We start from the raw sequence: 19,842 nt of genomic DNA on the forward strand, positions 1-19,842 counted from the left end.
AAAATTGCATTGCTGTCTGGTGGGTTCAAGTGATACTGTGCTTATTCGAATCCACGGTCGATTTATGTTATTTTTGCACGCTAGAGTATGTTAAGCCCAGCCTTGTCCCAGGAGTTTTTGTCAGGGTTTTTGCTTGTTTCCCTGTGGTCTGTGAGTTGTGACGTCAAAGGAAACCATTTGTCAAAGACCCCACGCTGCCTCAAGGCTCATCTCCGAGAATATTGGGATTTATAGGGCCTGCCACACAAATAGGACTACTATCCACAAAATATACTTTATTTTTACCTCTTACATAACAATTTTCAAAGCACAGTTAGTACCCAGATGTTCATTTTACTTTATATGATCAGGAAGGTTTTAAGTAAACCTTTTACTTAATTAACACCTCCTTGATTATATCCAGTCGCTCAAAACTAAGGTAAAGGGGAACGCAATATTAAAGGCACCCTTGGAAGAGCGAGGGTACATGTTAAAGAACCAGTCAGTCATAAACTCTATACCGAGGCCAAAAGGCAGACAAAACTAAATCCAAGAACTTTGTGACACCAACAATACTGAACAGACCAAGAATAATGTTTCTTTGAGTGGAAATAAGTGTTGGGCCGAATAGATCAAGAATATGTCTGACGGGATCCTTCTAAATACATTTATCTCTGAGGAAGTTGCAAGCGATTAGCTCAAACACAGCAATGTCAGATATTTAGACTTCCGAAGGTTTTTGCAGTAAAAAGTATATTCCTTATGATGATGTAGTGCATTTGTGAAAAGACCATCAAGTCTTAAAGTCATAAATACCTTTGGCTAGGTCTTTAGTATGTACTTAGAGAAAAAAAAATGCTTTCTTTGGGGTTCCCACCACTCCCCCCTTCATTTCACAGAATAACCAAGATGCAAAATATCAGACAAAAGGAGGCTTACAAGAATGTGTTATGGAATTTCTTCTGTTGACCTGAGTATCAGAGAAAGTGGTGGTTACTCCACATCAGCTTAGACCGCCCGCAACATTCCGGTTAATAAACTGTGAGTCACTCTTTCTCACGCAAGACATGATATTCATTACAGCACAGTGGTAGACTTTACATATTGATGTTTTACAATAAGAACACAGAAATTGGGTCATGCTAACTACTTTTACTCAACTTTTAATCCCATTTGAAAACATCCAATGCACATTCGTGCTTACTTGGTAAAGTGGCTCAGCATGGCTCTCTTACTGTGTCCACATAGTAACCTCTAGCAACAACTAAGCCAATCACATTCGCCAAGTCCACGTCGAGAGCCAAGTGACTGCGCTATACAATAAGGCTGATTCAGACAGCACGATTTAGTCGTATGCAACCCGCCTACGACATGTCTTAGTCCTGAATTACACACTATTCGGAATCGTAGTCTGATTTACACTCTACGACTCGAATTGTAGAGGTGTTGTGCTGCCTAAATCATCATATACAAGGAGAGGTGATTTGAATACAGCGCACATGGCGGACGCAGTAAACAGTCATGCAGTAATTAACACTTGGAAAACAAATGGGGACTGACATTACAAAACCCACTCAATAATACAGTAGTTATTACTTTGCTATTTTACACTTATACCCCGCAATTTCTTCATTAAGGAATGTTACAAGACAAAAAAGTCTCTATTATTGTGTAGTCAAACCAGTTTGACTAGACTTACTAGATGGGATGGGTGTTTCAGTTGCAAGCAGCCCATAGAGGGCCAAACACATGCATCTCATCCCAGCACACTGCTACTTTTACAACACGCTGTGTGGCACTAAATAGTTCAATGTCTGGAAAGCGAGTAAGTTATTGGTTTCTTTTTTATTCCTTTTAAATGTTCTTTTGTAATATGTAAAATTAACCGTATCTTGTACTTCTGGAATCGCACACGTTTTGACGTGCATACATTACTCAATTTCAAAATGATCAGATAAAGTATACACTTTCCATCTAGAAAACAAATGCTCGTTGGTTTAAATATAGCAAATAACACCTCCCTAGTCAATTATAGTATTCTGTACATAGTACTCAGGCTCATATCAGTGAGCATAAGCAAACCAGGAATCTCAATGTACAAAGCACCCTCTCAACAACAATTTTAGCCCTTTAAACAACTGGGCAACGAATACTGTAGACATATAAACACGCTGCTTTTAGCACCGCGCTGATATATGTATTGCCATGGGAACTCTATGACGGATACCTTCTATACAATTCAGATTTCAAAATCAAACGAAACGCCCATTAAACAAACACCTCCATAAAACTGGCAAATTTTTAGGTTCAGAGAGTGTCCGTCATATAGAGGTTACACTACATAGCAAACAATTTCATTGGGCCTGAGGGCGCCCGTTGTATCGAGGTTCGACTGTATAGCGGACACATTTCTCGGTGCCGAGGGTGTCCGTTATATCAAGGTTTCACCGCATAGTGGATACATTTTCGGTCTCAAGGGTGTTTGTTATATAGAGGTTGCAGAAACAGGGGGCCAAGATGTAATTTCACAAGTGGGCCTGCTCATCACGGCCAGGATAGACCTTCCTTTTCAATGTCTTTTTCGACAATCTTTGAGTTCAGTGAGTGGCATCCCACAACTGTATTATCAATATCTATGTCCAAGCCTTTATATTTATCAGCATAAATTTCAGCATCTTTTTTTCTTTTTTTTTCTGAGCAATCACTAGTTCTTGATCCTTTATTTTAATTTTACCCACTTTTGCTGACAAAAAAAATACTGCAGTATCCCCACGGCATAAAGTGAATATTTGACTTGAACTTAATTTATTTGCAACTTATTTAATTTTGTTTATGCAATTGAAATATAGGCTGAACAAAATTTTGGTGCTCATTTAATATAAGAATAAGAAATGGTTGGATACGTTTTAAAGCTGTTAGAATAGTTTTTTTTGGCCAAACGAATTTAGCCATAGAATTCCAGTGACTTTAGTCTGTTACTTTTCGCTACAAAATCATTTTCAGTTAGAGCAGGGAAGTGTAGAGTAATACATAAAGTCATAACTACCTTTATAATGGTTTCAAGGTGGATGCAGACAATAGAATGAAATTCTACTGATAGGGATATCAGAGATAATCCCAAGGGTTGGTCACATTGCTTAAACTACTCTACTGTATATATGATTACATGTGTAATCACATTTTCTTTTCAAAATAACTTAAAGTGCGACTTGGAGCCAGTCCAGAGGTTCAAGCTAGGGTTATGTGTTCGAAACATTTTTGAGACTCTGGGAATACACATATTTCAATCAAATTTGTCAGTGCAAACAGCGAATGTCAAATGGCAAATATGACGGACAGGAGCTTATGGGTTATAACTATTCGAAAGATTTTGGTGATAAAATAACTCCAGCGATGACTGGACAATACATTAATAACCTTTATCAAGCTTACATGTTTCAACATGTTTCTTACACGTTCAAGCTTACATGTTACATGTTTCAACATGTTTCTTACACGTTCAAGCTTACATGTTTCAACATGTTTCTTACACGTTCAAGCTTACATGTTAATTTGGTAGAATATATGGTCCCATGGTTCCTTTCGGCTGTGCGTATGTGTCAAGTGCCTATTATCAATCGCCATTTCACTGAATTTATTTTGAACAGGTGTATATGTGTATACTGGTTGATGTGTAGGCAAATATAGCTCTTCCCTTCCTCACACCCCGCCAAAAAAAACTAAATTTAACTCTGAAGTATATACGATTACCTGCACCTTCAAACATACAGGTGGAGTACAATTGCCCATAGTCAACAATGGCAGGGAACTAGCTTGTAGAATAAGGCATGTGATTCCTTGAAGCTCCCCATCTCGGCCCATCTTAGTATTTTTTGTTCATATGATTATGCAAGTCAATTGCCATCGGTCAGTCTAACATAATTTTTCCATTGTTCAAGATCAATGTTTCTTTTCCATCCAGGGATGTCTTTAGATATATCCCAAACGCTTTCCAGTTTCCAGTGATTTTGTAGTGTTTTATAATAGTAACTGACAGTTTGCCAAGCAGAATCTATCATGCATGTACATACATTACCCCAGGTAATACCCCAGGGTCATGTATAAACATAGTAAACACTGAAAAATGTCTTCCACTTGTTTTTACAACACCCATGTTTTAGGTTGCAATGCCAGTTGTCTTTTAACTTGTAATAGGCTGGGATAAAAATGTTCTGGTATGCAGCAGAACCCAAAGTATTCAAAGTTCTTAGATGTAGCACCAGCCAGCATATCCATCAATCTGGCATGTTGTACCAACCTACATATCCACTGGTATGGTGGGTAGTCAAAAAGAACACATCCACTGTTCTGGAATGTGGCACCAGCCAACATATCCATCGTCATGTATTTAGCACTAGCCAACATAACTGCCCTTCTGGGATGTAGCAACACTTACTTAACCATTGTTCTTGGATGTGTAGCAACACCCAACATCTTCCTCATACATTACTGAGGCACATAACTTCTTCTCCCACCTTAACAGGTCATTTAGAACTCATAATTCTGAGGTTGTCCAATGCATCAACACCATCAGGTAACATGTTATAACTAATGTCAACACAGTTTCACATGTGACATATTACCCTATCCCTTGAAGAAAGAAGATAGAAAATCTGGTCTTCCCTGTGAAGTCGCTTGTCCATTAGCCTACAAGGGCTAAGGTATAGCTGCTCATACGGGTCATTGGGTGTCAGGGTTCATGGTATTTTCCTGCAAGGGAATGAATGGTATTAGGGTGATCAACAGGTATTAAGCATCAAACACCCTGGACTATCACCTTGCCAATCCTCTGAGCTTTGGATTGTATTTTAAGGGCAAACAAATTGAACCATGAGTCTGTGGAGGAAGGTTGGCAAAAAATTATTATATTCCTTGCACAATACCAGGTCACACACAGCCTCTGTTTTCATCGACTAATTCAGGCGAGTAGCAGATACTCTTAATCAAATATTAGTAGTAGACCCAGATTGTGAATTATACATAATTCTGTTGTTTTCTTGCAAAAATAAGGTTATTGTGTTCTCAAATGTAACCATTAACAAAAAGTAGCTGACTGGCATTCTTTAATAATTAGGCAGAACACATTAACACATTTGTCTGCCCGCAGGTATCTGTTCAGTGTTTTTCTCCTTTCTCCCCTCTTTTTTTTTTTTGCAAGCTCTTGCACATCCAAATAAAGCAAGATGGAGTTTCTATGTTGAGCAAATGCCTACAAGTAGGCTATTAAACCAGTTGAGGGACAAGTTTGAATCACAACAGGCAAAAGAAGCCACACCATCGAGATCAGCAGTCTAGTGACACACAAGACAGAGACTCAAACAGAACTCGACCACAACAGGCTAAGAACCGAGATAAAGCAGCTCTGAATCTGCAGGCAATCTTGTACCTTAGTCAGCTCATTTGCCAGGTGATTTGGTCTGGACATTAGCAGGTTGGGGGTTCGCAGCTGGCTTGGGTCCCTTTTGTGCAGCCATCTGTGCATAACTCATCCTCTCGCCTGGTTTGGGTATTGCCTGGGTACGAGGTGCCTCTTCCTGTAAAGAAAGGGTCACAATTAAGGCAATGAATGGATGGTTCTAAAGGACAAAAAAAACATTACTTCTATAAACTTTCAGATAAGACATAGTAAGACTACTGTACCTGTACTATTGGCTTTGTTACTTGCTTGGCTTCTGGCTTGGCTTCTTGCTTGGCTTCTGGCTTGGTTTCTGGTTTAGGCTCTGGCTTGACTGGCACTGGCTCCTTGGCAGCTGCTGGTTTTGGTGGCTTTTCGGCTGGTTTAATTGGCTGTGGAGCCTCTTGCTTAGCCCTAGGACACAAGAAAAAGCGCCTGTAAGACGGATTAACACCACAATTACAATAGAAAAGGACGTCACAGCACTCACAGTGGAGGGTTTGTCAGGGTAGCAACAGGTATCTTCCACATTGGCTTCTCAGGCGTTTGAGGTTTTGCATTTGCCTTGATCTCTGGGAAGTCTTTGGCCGAGACAATCGGCTGCTTCTAGACAAAAGTTGCTTCTATCATTAGTATCTGATATGTGAATCACAATAAAAACATGTTGTACCGCTCACCGTGAGAGGGGAGGCTGGTAGAGGAGGAAATGATGAGGGTGCGAGGTCTAACGTGTCACTATCATCTTTACTATGCCGCACAGGACTCTCACGGTTTTCTTTCTGTCGCTTAATAAAGAATAGGCAACAATGAAATACTGTAAGTTTTACCTTTTTTCCAAACAAGATGCAAAACTGATAGAATTTGTAAAAGAGAACAATACACTACACTTACATTATGTCGACTAATGTCTTCACTGCTTCCTCTCCTTTGCCTTACTGGTCTTCTACCTTGTCTAAGGGTATGAAAATAACACAGTCAATAAAACACATCTAATGTAGAAACGTTTACTATAAAGGATCAGTATTGCTTTACAGTTTTTATTTTTGCTCATTGCCGCATTTATGGAAATCAATGATTGTTATTTTTGGGCAAATGAACCATGCAAATGGAGATATTCATTACCTCGTAAATTCAGATTCTCTTGCTTCCCTTGTTCTAAATGGCACACTGTTCCTGGCCACCTGGCCATCCCTAGTATTTGATGGGCTTGTTGTACTGTTACCACTACTGCTGGCATTACCAGGTGAGGATGTAGTTGGCGGGTTATTCAAAGGGCTGTGGCTGGACGAGCCATTTGCACTCTGTGGTCGTGTTCTGTTTGAGTCTCTTTCTGGCCTGTCACCAGATGGCTGATCTCGGTGGTGTGGCTTATTTTGAAATCTTGTTCTGTTCAACTGGTATCCATGACGAATAGCACTACTTCCCGGAACTGAAGGCACAAAACACAATTGCTGTGAAACTATAAAAAAATAGCAAAACTTAACACCCAGAACTTACTTTCACGGGGAGCCTTCATTGGTCCATGACCAAAACCATTGTTGGGAAAACTTGGAGACTGCAAAACAACCACAACAAAAACAATGGAAAACCAGTGGTCTATAATAGTTGCTGTGATGCATTTTTTAAGAATTGCATTTTAACATTTTGTTTTAAGATTATTATTATTTAAGATAATGATTATTTAAGATTATGACTAAACGTCTTTTTACTGTCCAAAAAGTTCAGACTTACCTAGAGCATGCTTACATTGAAATTTCAAATAACAATAATAACAATTTACATTCTCTTTTAGTAGTAATAGCAAAAAACGGTTGGCAAAATATCATGTTCACTCAGTGTAGCATACTAACCACATGTGGATCATGGTACACATGCTGTCCTGGTGGTGGCCAAGTCATCATTCCTGGATGGGCTGGGTAGTACTGGAATGGCTATAAAAAATATACCTTAAATAATTTTGTCTTTTTTCTATCCAATATAAAATCAAACTGCACAAAGGATAAGAAGAATTGTGGAAGAATACTGTAAGTGTAACAGTAGAATAGCACTAATGTACACAGTGTTCATATGGTCACAGTTAGATTAAAATGTTTAAAAACTGGTTACAAGTTGATAATTACAAGGGAAAAAAACACATAGGGTTAGGATTGAAAACTGACATGTTTATTGTATGTAGAAATTCCTGGGAACGACCTTTGTTATGATTGTCACGTCACAGCGTGTCACACCATGTCACGTCATTCTAAACATCGAGTATTCAGATAAATCATAGGCAATCTTGAGCAATGGATTACATCTCCAAAAAAAGGTTATAATTTACAGGATGTTTATTTGATTTGAAGTTCCTTTGAAATCGCTAACTTGTTGGCCAATATTTTGCATTGTGGTGTTTTGGAGAGGGGCAATCAAAGTTTTTGTACACACGAGTTTTAAGAGACAACTGCGCCATTGGAGAGTAACAAGTTGTGTGACTAGGTATTATGTGCTTTGATTCTCCTCAAAACTTTGCTTTTGTATTCAACTATGATAAGAGAATCAAAGTTTGAGATTAAGATCAAGAGGAATCCTCTATCTCTAAAAAAAATATAAATAAACGTTCTGCGAAATCACTTTGCCAACATTAGCAGATTAGTGTCCGTACATTCTCAGGGATTTCTGCCGTACATGTAAGTCTATCCGAAATTTAGAAAAGCCAAATTTCAGCGAAGTTCTGCTAGAACCACATTTGCCTTAAAATTCTTGATAAGGTGAAAATTCGCCGACATTTCGGGAGAGTGCAAATTATGGGTGTTATCGCCGAATGACAACCAATTTTGGCAAAAACCTTCTGACATGCAATTTAAGTGATGTATATATGTACTGTTCATTGAACATGGAAGACCTTCTACCATGTTGGGAGTTGTACAGTACAGTATGTACTGTCCAGTGAACATGAAAACATTCTGCCATGTTTGGTGCTGTAACTGTGAAATGTCCAGTGAACATGAAAGACCTTCGGACATGTTGGGTGCTTTATGTATGTCCTTTCTGGTAAACATGGAAAACCTTCAGACATGACGGGTGCTGTAACTATGTACTTTCCAGTGAACAAGGGAAACCTTCCAACAAGTTGGGAGCTTTAAGTACATACTGTCCAGTGACCATGGAAAAACCTTTTGACATTTTGGGTGCTGTATGTACTGTCAAGTAAACATAGAAAGCCTTCTTAGATGTTAGGTGCTGTAAGTACACACTGTCCAGCTGACATGGAAGAACATCTGACAAGTAGGGTGCTGTCCAGTAAACATAGAAAACCTTCTGCCATTTTGGGTGCTGTGTGTCCTGTCCAGTAAACATGGAAGACTATCTGCCATTTTGGGTAATGTGTGTTCTGTCCAGTGAACAGGGAAGACTTTCTGACATTTTGGGTGCTGTATGTCCTGTTCAGTGAACATGAAAGACCTTCTGCCACGTTGTCTGCTGTAAGTATGCACTTTCAAAGTCAAGTGACCATATAAGACCTTATACCTTGCTGGGTGCTGCATATCTTATCTGCTGCTCATGGAAATGTTAGAGGTCAAGACATTTTGAGTTCCGTTTTACCTGTTGTCCATTAAACAAAGGCTGAACAGGAGGAAACTGGAAGTGCCTTTGGTTGTACAGTGCCTGAGGAGGGGTGGGTGGGGGTACAGGTGGCTCTACAACAGGTGGTGTCTGTGACTGAGAAGACTGAAAAAAAAATTGGACAAACTTATAAAGATAAAGTTGAATTGGAGACAGTAAAATGATTAAGTAATGTGGAGTTGTTGGTACAAAATGATCATTTCTTTTCAAGAAAGTTTTACCGGCGATATCCTTGCATTTTTTGGAACAAAGTTTGCTTGATGCATAGGTTTGGCTTTTATTCTTGCCATGATGGGCTTTCCTCTGAAGGTCTTCACCTCTTCCCGTAGGTACTTATATGCCTGTTAAAGTGGTGCATATTAGACATGAGAAAAACTATAACAGCAGCTTCCTCAACTATGTTTTGCCAATACCTTTTGTGCATCCTCTTCTGTCTCAAACTGTATATACCAGTATTCATTGAGAGCAAACTCACAGCTCTGGTATTGGGGACAATTTTCGCCAGCAAACAGCGCTTTCACCTCCTATATCAACAGGCAAGTAAAACAGCACATAAGGGAGTGTTCATTAAATACACCAGGGGTGGGGAGGGGGGAGGGGAGATGTTGAGGGAGGGAGGGAGGGAAGATATTGAGGGGGGGAGAGGGGGCTCCGAAAAAATAACCTTTAATATTAAAATATTTTACTGATATGATCTAGTTTGTAGCACAAATACAGATTTAATATTAAACCAAATGACCAATGTATTTAATGTATACCAATGTATTATTTTCTGGTGTCTATACACACCATAATATAGATACTTCCAGCTTTCAGTATATAACAGTCGGATTTACAGATGATACCAATTTATTATCAGTTACAGTGCAACCAGTAAAACCATGAACACATAAAATATGTGTGGAATGTTTATTGTCTTCTGACAAATCAGACGCAAGAATTCAGACACTGGGACTTGTGTTGAGACATGTTTTTAGTTAACTGTTTGAATATCTTGCAAGTGATTGGTTGGAACAAACATTCCATACATATTTCCCAGTGTTCACAGTTTTGCTAGTTCCTCTGTAACAGAAAGAAATGGAAATAAACTTCTGAACAGTGGTGGAGCATGCAAATCCACAAAACGACATACATACAATGTTTTATACGTTGGACATTATCCCTTTTTATACAAAAAAATTTTTTGTAACAAAAACAAATATACACAAATGTGCGATCTTAGGGGCGGACCACTTGAATTTTAAGGGGGGGGTGGGGGAGATTTTGAATAAAAAATTCCTGCAAGAAGAGATCTCAGATTCTGAAATGATGAATTGACTGAATCATCAACTCGGACAAGGAGGGCAACTTCGCAGTATTCATTTTCCAGATTTAAAGACTTTTTTATATTTAGGACGTAAGAGAAGGGGGCTATGAGAATTTTGGGGTTCTAAAAGGGTTAACAATGTTAACAATGAGAGGAGGGCCATGAGAATTTTGGGGTTCTAAAAGGGTTAACAATGTTAACAATGAGAGGGGGGCTATGAGAATTTTGGGGTTCTAAAAGGGTTAACAATGTTAACAATGAGAGGGGGGCCATGAGAATTTTGGGGTTCTAAAAGGGTTAACATTTTAACAATGAGAGGGGGGGCATGAGAATTTTGGGGTTCTAAAAGGGTTAACAATGTTAACAATGAGAGGGGGGCCATGAGAATATTGGGGTTCTAAAAGGGTTAACAATGTTAACAATGAAAGGGGGGCTATGAAATTTTAAGGTGTCTTAGTAAAAATCTTCCACCACGCTTAGTGTATTTAATGAACACTCCCTAATCACAAATAATACAGCATAAATCAACCTGAAATTAAGGGTGTTGGGACATTTCTCGTTACTTGGCGATTCGGTTGTAAGGTGCTCGCGATTATCCGGGAACTTCACACTTTCAAGCGGAAAATCAATTGGTGGGAATACAATTTTGGTGCAAGTGACATTTTTAGCTTAGAAAACAGACGTCAGAAACTGGTAAGAAAAACAGCAAATAATGTATAATAAAATATGAGAAAGCATGATTTTTCACCTAGCGCACCTTCTTAGCGACTTGAAGTGCTGATTTGAGCAAGAAAAGAGTTGTTAAAACGCGTATTTCACTGTTAAAAAGGGGGAGAAGAGTCAATTTTTTGGTATCAAAATTCTATTACAACACTCACATTAGTAACTAGGCTTTATCACGATATTCAATTGCGCATGCGTGGATAATTCTACTTCCGGTTTGTGTTTCTAACTCTATAATCTTTGCAAAGAACGGACGCTCCACAATTTTTTTAGGCAGAGAATATTCACCTAGTTGCCCTCTATAAAACTATGTATTGATTACTCGATATATTATAAATTAAAGAAATTATTTAAATAAGAGTGGAAAAATAAAAATAAAAATTGTGCGAAAATTTTTTTTTTGGAAGAATCAAAAACGCATGTCAAAAACTAATATGTAGGCACCCTCCAGAATAATAAAGCTTCATTTATCACTGCAGATGCTTCAACAGCTAAGATTATAGAATTTTCCTGTTGTGATGTCATGTGATGACGTCATTGCCTTATGACGTCATCAAAATTTAGAGAATCATAAACAATGATGCCATGCCTAAATTCATTCCATTTCACCAATATTTGGCTGATTTATAAAGTCTTGAAGTTTGCCTAGCAACGGCCGACAGAGAAATGTCCCAACACCCTTAATGACATGCTTAATGGATTTGTCATAAAAACAAAAGTATTATCTTACTTCAATTGGTGTGGTTTCTGGGATTTCTCGCAGCACAACAATACACCTCTTAATATTAGCTCGCACTTTCTCACAAAGTGAATCCACTTGAAGGTGAGGGGAATCTAAAACAAACAAACAAACAAACATAATGTTAAAAAGAACAATCAAACACACTGGTGCATAACATTATATTGGTTTAAAGAGTTGCCTTACATAACGTACACTCTCCCCATCACCACATAGATCATTGCTTTAGTTAACGCTTTAATTAAACAGTGTTAAAAGATGCTGAGAGTTTCAATATTAAGTGAAAGCTTTTGACAGCACAAGCTATTTTAGTCCTAAAAATATTGTTCTGCACAAAAAAGAAATGCAAATTGGGAAAAGGGTATTGATGAGAATTGCACATTGGCAATTCAATTGACACAAATTCATTGATGTTTATTTACTCATACTTTACAATAATACCTCTTAGTGCTTCCTTGACTAACTCCAGGTCTTTAGTCAACTTCTTCACCTGTGGTACAAGCAATCAAAAAATGGTAACAAGAACACAATGACAACATGGTAACAAGAACACACAATCACCACATGGTAACAGGAACACAATCACAACATGGTGACAGAAACACTCGATCATAACATGGTGACAAGAATACACAATCACAACATGGTGACAAGAATACACAATCACATCATGGTAACAAGAATACACAATCATAACATGGTAACAAGAATAAACAATCACAACATGGTAACAGGAATACACAACCACAACATGGTAACAAGTAGACAAAATCACATCATGGTAACAAGAGCACACAATCACATCATGGTAACAAGAATACACAATCACAACATGGTAACAAGAATACACAATTACAACATGGTAACAAGGACACACAATCACAACATGGTAACAAGAGCACACAATCACATCATGGTAACAAGAGCACACAATCACAACATGGTAACAAGAACACAATCACAACATGGTAACACGAATACACAATCACAACATGGTAACAAGAGCACACAATCACAACATGGTAACAAGAATAAACAATCACAACATGGTAACAAGAATAAACAATCACAACATGGTAACACGAATACACAATCACATCATGGTAACAAGAATAAACAATCACAACATGGTAACACGAATACACAACCACAACATGGTAACAAGAGCACACAATCACATCATGGTAACACGAATACTATATCACAACATGGTAACAAGAACACACAATCACCACATGGTAACACGAATACACAATCACAACATGGTAACAAGAGCACACAATCACAACATGGTAACAAGAGCACACAATCACAACATGGTAACACGAATACACAATCACAACATGGTAACAAGAGCACACAATCACAACATGGTAACACGAATACACAATCACAACATGGTAACAAGAATAAACAATCACAAAATGGTAACAAGAATACACAATCACAACATGGTAACACGAATACACAATCACAACATGGTAACACGAATACACAATCACAACATGGTAACAAGAATAAACAATCACAACATGGTAACAAGAATACACAATCACAACATGGTAACACGAATACACAATCACAACATGGTAACACGAATACACAATCACAACATGGTGACAAGAGCACACAATCACAACATGGTAACAAGAATACACAATCACAACATGGTAACACGAATACACAATCACAACATGGTAACAAGGACACAATCACAACATGATGACAAACACTCGATCACAACATGGTGACAAGTAGACACAATCACATCATGGTAACAAGAATACACAATCACAACATGGTAACAAGAATACACAATCACAACATGGTAACAAGAGCACACAATCACATCATGGTAACAAGAATACACAATCACAACATGGTAACAAGAACACACAATCACAACATGGTAACAAGAACACACAATCACAACATGGTAACAAGAGCACACAATCACAACATGGTAACAAGAGCACACAATCACAACATGGTAACAAGAGCACACAATCACATCATGGTAACAAGAACACACAATCACATCATGGTAACACGAATACACAATCACAACATGGTAACACGAATACACAATCACAACATGGTAACACGAATACACAATCACAACATGGTGACAAGAGCACACAATCACAACATGGTAACAAGAATACACAATCACAACATGGTAACAAGAACACACAATCACAACATGGTAACAAGAACACACAATCACAACATGGTAACAAGAGCACACAATCACAACATGGTAACAAGAGCACACAATCACATCATGGTAACAAGAACACACAATCACATCATGGTAACAAGAATACACAATCACAACATGGTAACACGAATACACAATCACAACATGGTAACAAGGACACAATCACAACATGATGACAAACACTCGATCACAACATGGTGACAAGTAGACACAATCACATCATGGTAACAGGAATACACAATCACAACATGGTAACAAGAATAAACAATCACAACACAATGGCAAGAACACATTGGACTTAAAACAAACTGAGTGTTATTAACCTGGTTAAAGTTTGCCACAGTCCAGATGGGCACATAGTTGTCCCTGTCCATTTGAGACACTAAAAACAGACAGATTTGCTATTAAAATTACAACATTCACCTGTCAACAAAATTATTGTAGAGTGAGATTCTTTGGACGATGATGTGTGTTAGAAATTTTGCATTACAATTTTTTATAAAACGTTAAAGGTCAGAAAAATGATAGACGGAAAATAAAACAGTATACAATTTATTTTCTACCCACAACACAGATATTTTGAGAACTGAGCAAGCTCTTTAAAAGATTGTTTAAATTGAATCTACTAATGATCTTATAAAAAAAGACATTTTTTTTCCATACTTACATAAATATGTGTCACGAGACAAATTTTCCCTGCAAATGCAATAATAAAATATTAGAAAAAAAACTATTTTCACTAACGTTGCAGTTGAGAATCCATGTGCCGTAACCCTGACTGGTTCAAGGGTAAAGGTGTAAATGGCTAAATCCTGGTCTCTGAAAGCCATGCCAATGTTTACAGGCATGTAGAAAAGGGTAATACAGCTTTCTGAACTTTTTCTTTATGCTTCAATGTTCCAAGGCACATGGAATCTGTGAGTGCAACCTTAATTGAAATGGATGTATATTAAATTATAATAACAATAAGGATAATAATAGTAACTGTTTATTAAAACTCTTGCAGTAACAACTGAATTATGTGGTGTTGAGTCTGCCCTAAATAAGTCTTATTACAGACAGAAATTTTGCAGAGTCAAGTAAAAGTTTTTGGTGGACCTTTAGTGGGCAAGTATACATTCAAATAACACTATTCAACAGTTTCGCCTGTGAACTACTGTACGCTACCAGAATGGATGGTGTAGCTGTGGCTAGCAACAGAACAAGAGTTCTTCCTAACATACCTGGAAAAATAATATTCAAGCTGGTGCTGAAGCAGATTTTTGAGATCACTGCGAGGTAGTTTGTCAGGTGACATGTCTTGCAGGCCTTGGACCACCTCTGGGGCCACGCCAGGGCTGGTGTAAGGGCCATAGCCATTTACAGCTGGCTCAGGACTGTACTGGAGGGTGTCTATCATTTCAGCAGACATGGCAATGGGACTTTGTGGAATCTCAGGGTTATCCTGCCATGTAGGCACGCCTAGTGGTGAGGTCTCTGAGGCAGGGCTTTTATCTGACAAGGTCATCAAACTGTGCACAAAGACAACAAATTGTGTGAGGTTTTGGGCTTAGAAAAGCTAAGAGTAGAGCACATGTATTTTTTTTTTTATTATAACATATTGGAGTGTTACATGACAATAGACCTTTCCACATACCTAAAACTATCAAAAACTGCAGCATTGGGGTTCAATACTCCATCTGTAGAATTAATGGTAACCTGAAAATTGAAGAAAATAAATTCTGTCAAACTTTAAAAGATCCATTAGGCGCCTTAGCTTGAAATTAGATAAAAGCTTAGAAATAAGATAAAAGCATTGTGTTTAAAATACCTAATGCTACTACAGATAAGCTTTATATGCTATGCACAGTTCTATACAATTCCCAAACCTCTCAACTGAACAAAATGGAACTGGCTAGATAACATTTAACAGTCATGGCTAAACAATAACCATGAACAGCAGCCAACTGTATCAGTGAGGTTTATATAAGAAAAGAAAACTTTTCAAAACATGTAAATTTGAAAAAAAAAATCACCTGGGGCCTGTTCCTGAAAGGCCGATTAACTTAACCCTCGATCAGCGCATAATCCCTGGTTAAAATTCGCTAATCGTAGGTTAGCTAACCTACGGATAACTCACAGTTCCCGAAAGCCAAGTAATCCCCCGAATTACTAACCCTGGATTAAACGAGTGAAAAACTGGTTTGAGGAGTAAAATTCACACAGAATACTCACAGTAGATCAACTCAAATATTTATCTTTGGTGATTTTATTTTCGCAGAGAAGCCCCAAAACATCGCCTGTAATTACCTCCATTTCATTGCTAAAAATGTCATTTGCAGGATTCGAGTTTGGTGACACTAGCGAGACAGATTCATTTCAATTATAAATTTCATGTAACTTTCTGTCTGTCCCAGCACAATTTTCGAGCCAGCATCGCAACGAAGGTCGCATAACAAAGCGAAATGTTAGGACATTTGATCCCTACATAGTTTTTGTTTAACATCTTATTTATCGGCAACTTCATTTTATGAATTAAACTAGTTCTACTACAAAGTTTGGGAAGCCTGTGTTACGCCAACTAAACCGTAGGTTATCGAGTTAACCCACCTTGCGAGTAGGGTTAGATTTTACCTCCAGACTAACTCAGAGTTAATGCTAATTAGCGTTTTGGGAACAGAACTAATCGGGGGGGGGGGGGGGGGGGGGGCAAATTTAACCCTGGGTTAGCGCTAATCGGATTTTCAGGAACCGGCCCCTGATTAGTTAAAATAAAAAGAGAAGCATTGTTAAAAGCTCTAAAGCATTGCAAAAACATTCTATTATTTCTTTCTCACTTTTCACAAATAAAACAATTTTCAAAAAGTATGCTAACAATGACAAGCATCCATATATTAAAAGCAAGTAACATTATTTTACATTCAATGTATTCATTTTAGAGAGGTACTTGAAAATCAGTATGACACCTGACAAAAATAGCTTCCATAGACAAATTATTTAGGCAGAATGAGTAATAATGACAATAATACTTCATAGTCTTAATAAAAAAAATTTAATGCATTCATTAAAGTCTAGGGAAACTTAATGATTACTTAGTGAATTTAGTATTTTAAGGTTTTTCTTAGCTATTAAGACTTAAAATGGCAGGCTGTAACAAAAATTACTATTGAGAGCAACATTTAAAGTATCAATAAGAACCAAAAACAAAATGTCTCTTATGAATAAATAATATTGCTTGAAATGCTAATATAATTTTCAAAGGAAACAAAAATTTATAAGAAACTTCGGGGCCAAAGGAACCTTAGTAAAAAGTTTTGACATCTACATAAGATCTAAAGCTGGAAACTACCTGAGTTCAACACACTTTTTTTCATTTCAAAATAAGGAAGAAATAATTGGAATAATTGGAACTTGGTAAGAAAACTGGAATAAAATTAGTGCAAGAAATCATTCATCATGACTTCTTTCACAATTACAGTATTTAAACTTAACTGGATATTTCATGGCTTAATTTATAGTTCACTTATTGAATGCCCTTCTAATTACTAATTTCTTAATGATTTGAGCACTAAAAAAATCATTACACATCCATTCTGTTGCCAAGACAGAGAAAGGGGAACAAGTTGCCTCATAATAACAAACAAGAGGCCAGACTTCATCTGGCTATGCTACAACTCCATTTACTTGAGCCTTAAAAAGATAAAGGCACATCACAACACATCACTCATACAAAAACTTTTCCATTCTAGGTCAGCTAAAAATATGAGCTTTACATTAGGGCTTTATCTGAAGTCTGTGGAAAATAGATTTACTTATGCCCTGTTTATATTCTCAACAGGAATGGGTTACACCTCCAAAATTCTTGTAATAGATGGTTAGTGTTATGTACCCGCCAAAGGTCATAATGTTAGCAAGACCCTCAAATAACTTTCATAGGGTAGTGATTCTTGTAGAGAGGTAGTCTATGTTCTTCTTATATTTTGATAGAACTTCAATTTAGGCTCTTTAAAGTATGGCTAGACTCAAAATTATTCTTTATTCTAGAGGGCAAAACTATATTTAAAATTTTATGTGAAAAATATATTGAGAAAGACATAATCCATCAAGGGCTTTCATGAAGTAAACAAATAGCTTTAACAATCAATTCTTAAAGCTGAACCATAGGCGCAAACCTGTTTCCAGTTCAAACGAATTGTCACAAAGCATTGACGGATACAAACGAAATCGTCCTTGGGCAAAAACAAATACATCCAAAAAAGAGCTTACAATGTCTAGCTCTACTTTAGGAATCCTAACATAAAAGGTTTTGCGATCAGGATCAAAATACACTAGTACAATTCACATAAACTTGTTTGTTATTTCGGATGTTGCGATGACAGAAGGTAACCGGAACTAAACAGAGTGATATTCTTGAGCCACAAAAATCGGTCTAGACAAAATGGGCTTGGATATTTGCATTAGAAAATCCACAGATAAAACTCAAGATGCGCCTTGTGAACACGGTAAAAGGTGGTCCCAAATATATTTGCTTTAAAATTTCCAGTCTCCTGTCTCTCAACTGACTATTCGATCGTTCGGTCTTGTTTACTATTACTAAGTCAACAAATGGAAAACATGTTCAAAATAAAACTACGGTAAATATTTCTGGGTCCTTCGGAGGTGAAAGGCAATAATATAAAGATAACCAAATGATTTACTCGAACTTTTTTTCGATACTTGTCCGTTTTTTCTTTGTAAAGCTCTTAGGAAACCCTTTTAGTTTGGATCGATGTGCTACGGTTAGTTTTCTCCCATTCACAGGACGACGACAGACAAAACATTTTGAAAAATTCTAGCACTGTTGGTTAAAGACACTTCGAATAAACATGGCAGGGAAAATACAAATCTTATGGCTCTAAGAGCAGATGCGACAACATAACATGTCGAAAATAACACATCTTAGAAACAGGAACGTCATTTTATTAGAAAAGCGATTTTCGTTTATCTAATATAGCTGGTATTCAGGAGGATTTGCCGAGAAAACACAGCGCGGAATAAGCTGTTTTAAGTTTGGACAAGTTATCTTGTCTAATAGGATGTATGATTTCAAGCGGAGAATGAGAGATGTACGCTTTGGCGGCGAATAATTCTAGAGAGCTTGGTAGGAGATATATATATATACAGGAGAGAACCCTCCCTACCTGTTCAATCGGCTCCGATAGAGTTGTTGGAATCTCACCAGTTGTACTCGTAATTTCAGAACTCATACGGAATACAACTTCAGAATAGAAATGATATGTGAACTCTCTTGTCCCGTAAGCTTCAAAGCAGAAGTTTTATGTACAAGTACTAATGTTTTCACTGTTCAAGGTTGTGAAACAGAAAACAGTTCAGTGACAGATTCAAGGACGAAGCTGGCGTTTCGGGGCTTGTCTTTGGCGAATACTTCAGTAAATTCCCTAGACTGCCATACAGTTTGGCCAGCATCGGTCATAAAGCAATCCAGATGGAACACAGAAACCCCTGTGGTAATATTCAAAGAGTTTTTTTGCTCCGAACTGAACCAATTTCCCTACCAACCAACACACGTGGCGACCAAGGAAAATGTGCTTTAGTAGAGTACACCAGGTTTTTTGACAAGCCGCTTTTGCTCCTCAGAACTCCACCAAACACTTTGAATGACCACCAAACACAAGACTGTTATCCCAGGTATCGCCCACCTACTGCAACTGTGCTTCCACGGGCAAGGAAGCAAAATAATACTTCACTTACTCCAAAGTCTTCCCAAGAACAACCCACAGCGGCAAACAACTATCCTGACTTGCAAAATCCCAACCTCCCCACGCATGTCGATTTCGCGATATAACGTAAATTTTGGT

The 19,842-nt window shown here is 37.7% G+C and overlaps 1 protein-coding gene across 4 annotated transcripts; it reads right to left on the reverse strand.

The window, feature by feature from the left end:
* Positions 1 to 262: 262 nt before the first annotated feature.
* Positions 263 to 19,813, reverse strand: LOC5514837 (la-related protein 4). Of its 4 annotated transcripts, none has more exons than XM_048724129.1 (19): positions 19,165 to 19,813; positions 15,642 to 15,703; positions 15,229 to 15,516; positions 14,673 to 14,701; positions 14,329 to 14,387; positions 12,226 to 12,274; positions 11,776 to 11,879; positions 9,430 to 9,540; positions 9,238 to 9,357; positions 8,996 to 9,121; positions 7,264 to 7,344; positions 6,911 to 6,968; positions 6,536 to 6,842; positions 6,305 to 6,365; positions 6,091 to 6,198; positions 5,904 to 6,013; positions 5,659 to 5,827; positions 5,405 to 5,552; positions 263 to 4,728 (listed from the first exon to the last, which is right to left on the reverse strand). In XM_048724129.1, exons 1-18 carry the CDS (start codon positions 19,228 to 19,230, stop codon positions 5,415 to 5,417), a joined length of 2,046 nt encoding a protein of 681 aa, XP_048580086.1. In that variant the 5' UTR covers positions 19,231 to 19,813; the 3' UTR covers positions 263 to 4,728; positions 5,405 to 5,414. The 4 variants fall into 4 exon arrangements, with proteins under 4 accessions (XP_048580086.1, XP_032240362.2, XP_048580085.1 ...); XM_032384471.2 differs by having other exon boundaries at positions 5,904 to 6,016; positions 19,165 to 19,812; XM_048724128.1 differs by having other exon boundaries at positions 5,405 to 5,557; positions 5,664 to 5,827; positions 5,904 to 6,019; positions 19,165 to 19,812.
* Positions 19,814 to 19,842: the final 29 nt, after the last annotated feature.

This window comes from Nematostella vectensis, chromosome 2 (assembly GCF_932526225.1).
Source record: "Nematostella vectensis chromosome 2, jaNemVect1.1, whole genome shotgun sequence".
NCBI lineage: Eukaryota > Metazoa > Cnidaria > Anthozoa > Actiniaria > Edwardsiidae > Nematostella > Nematostella vectensis.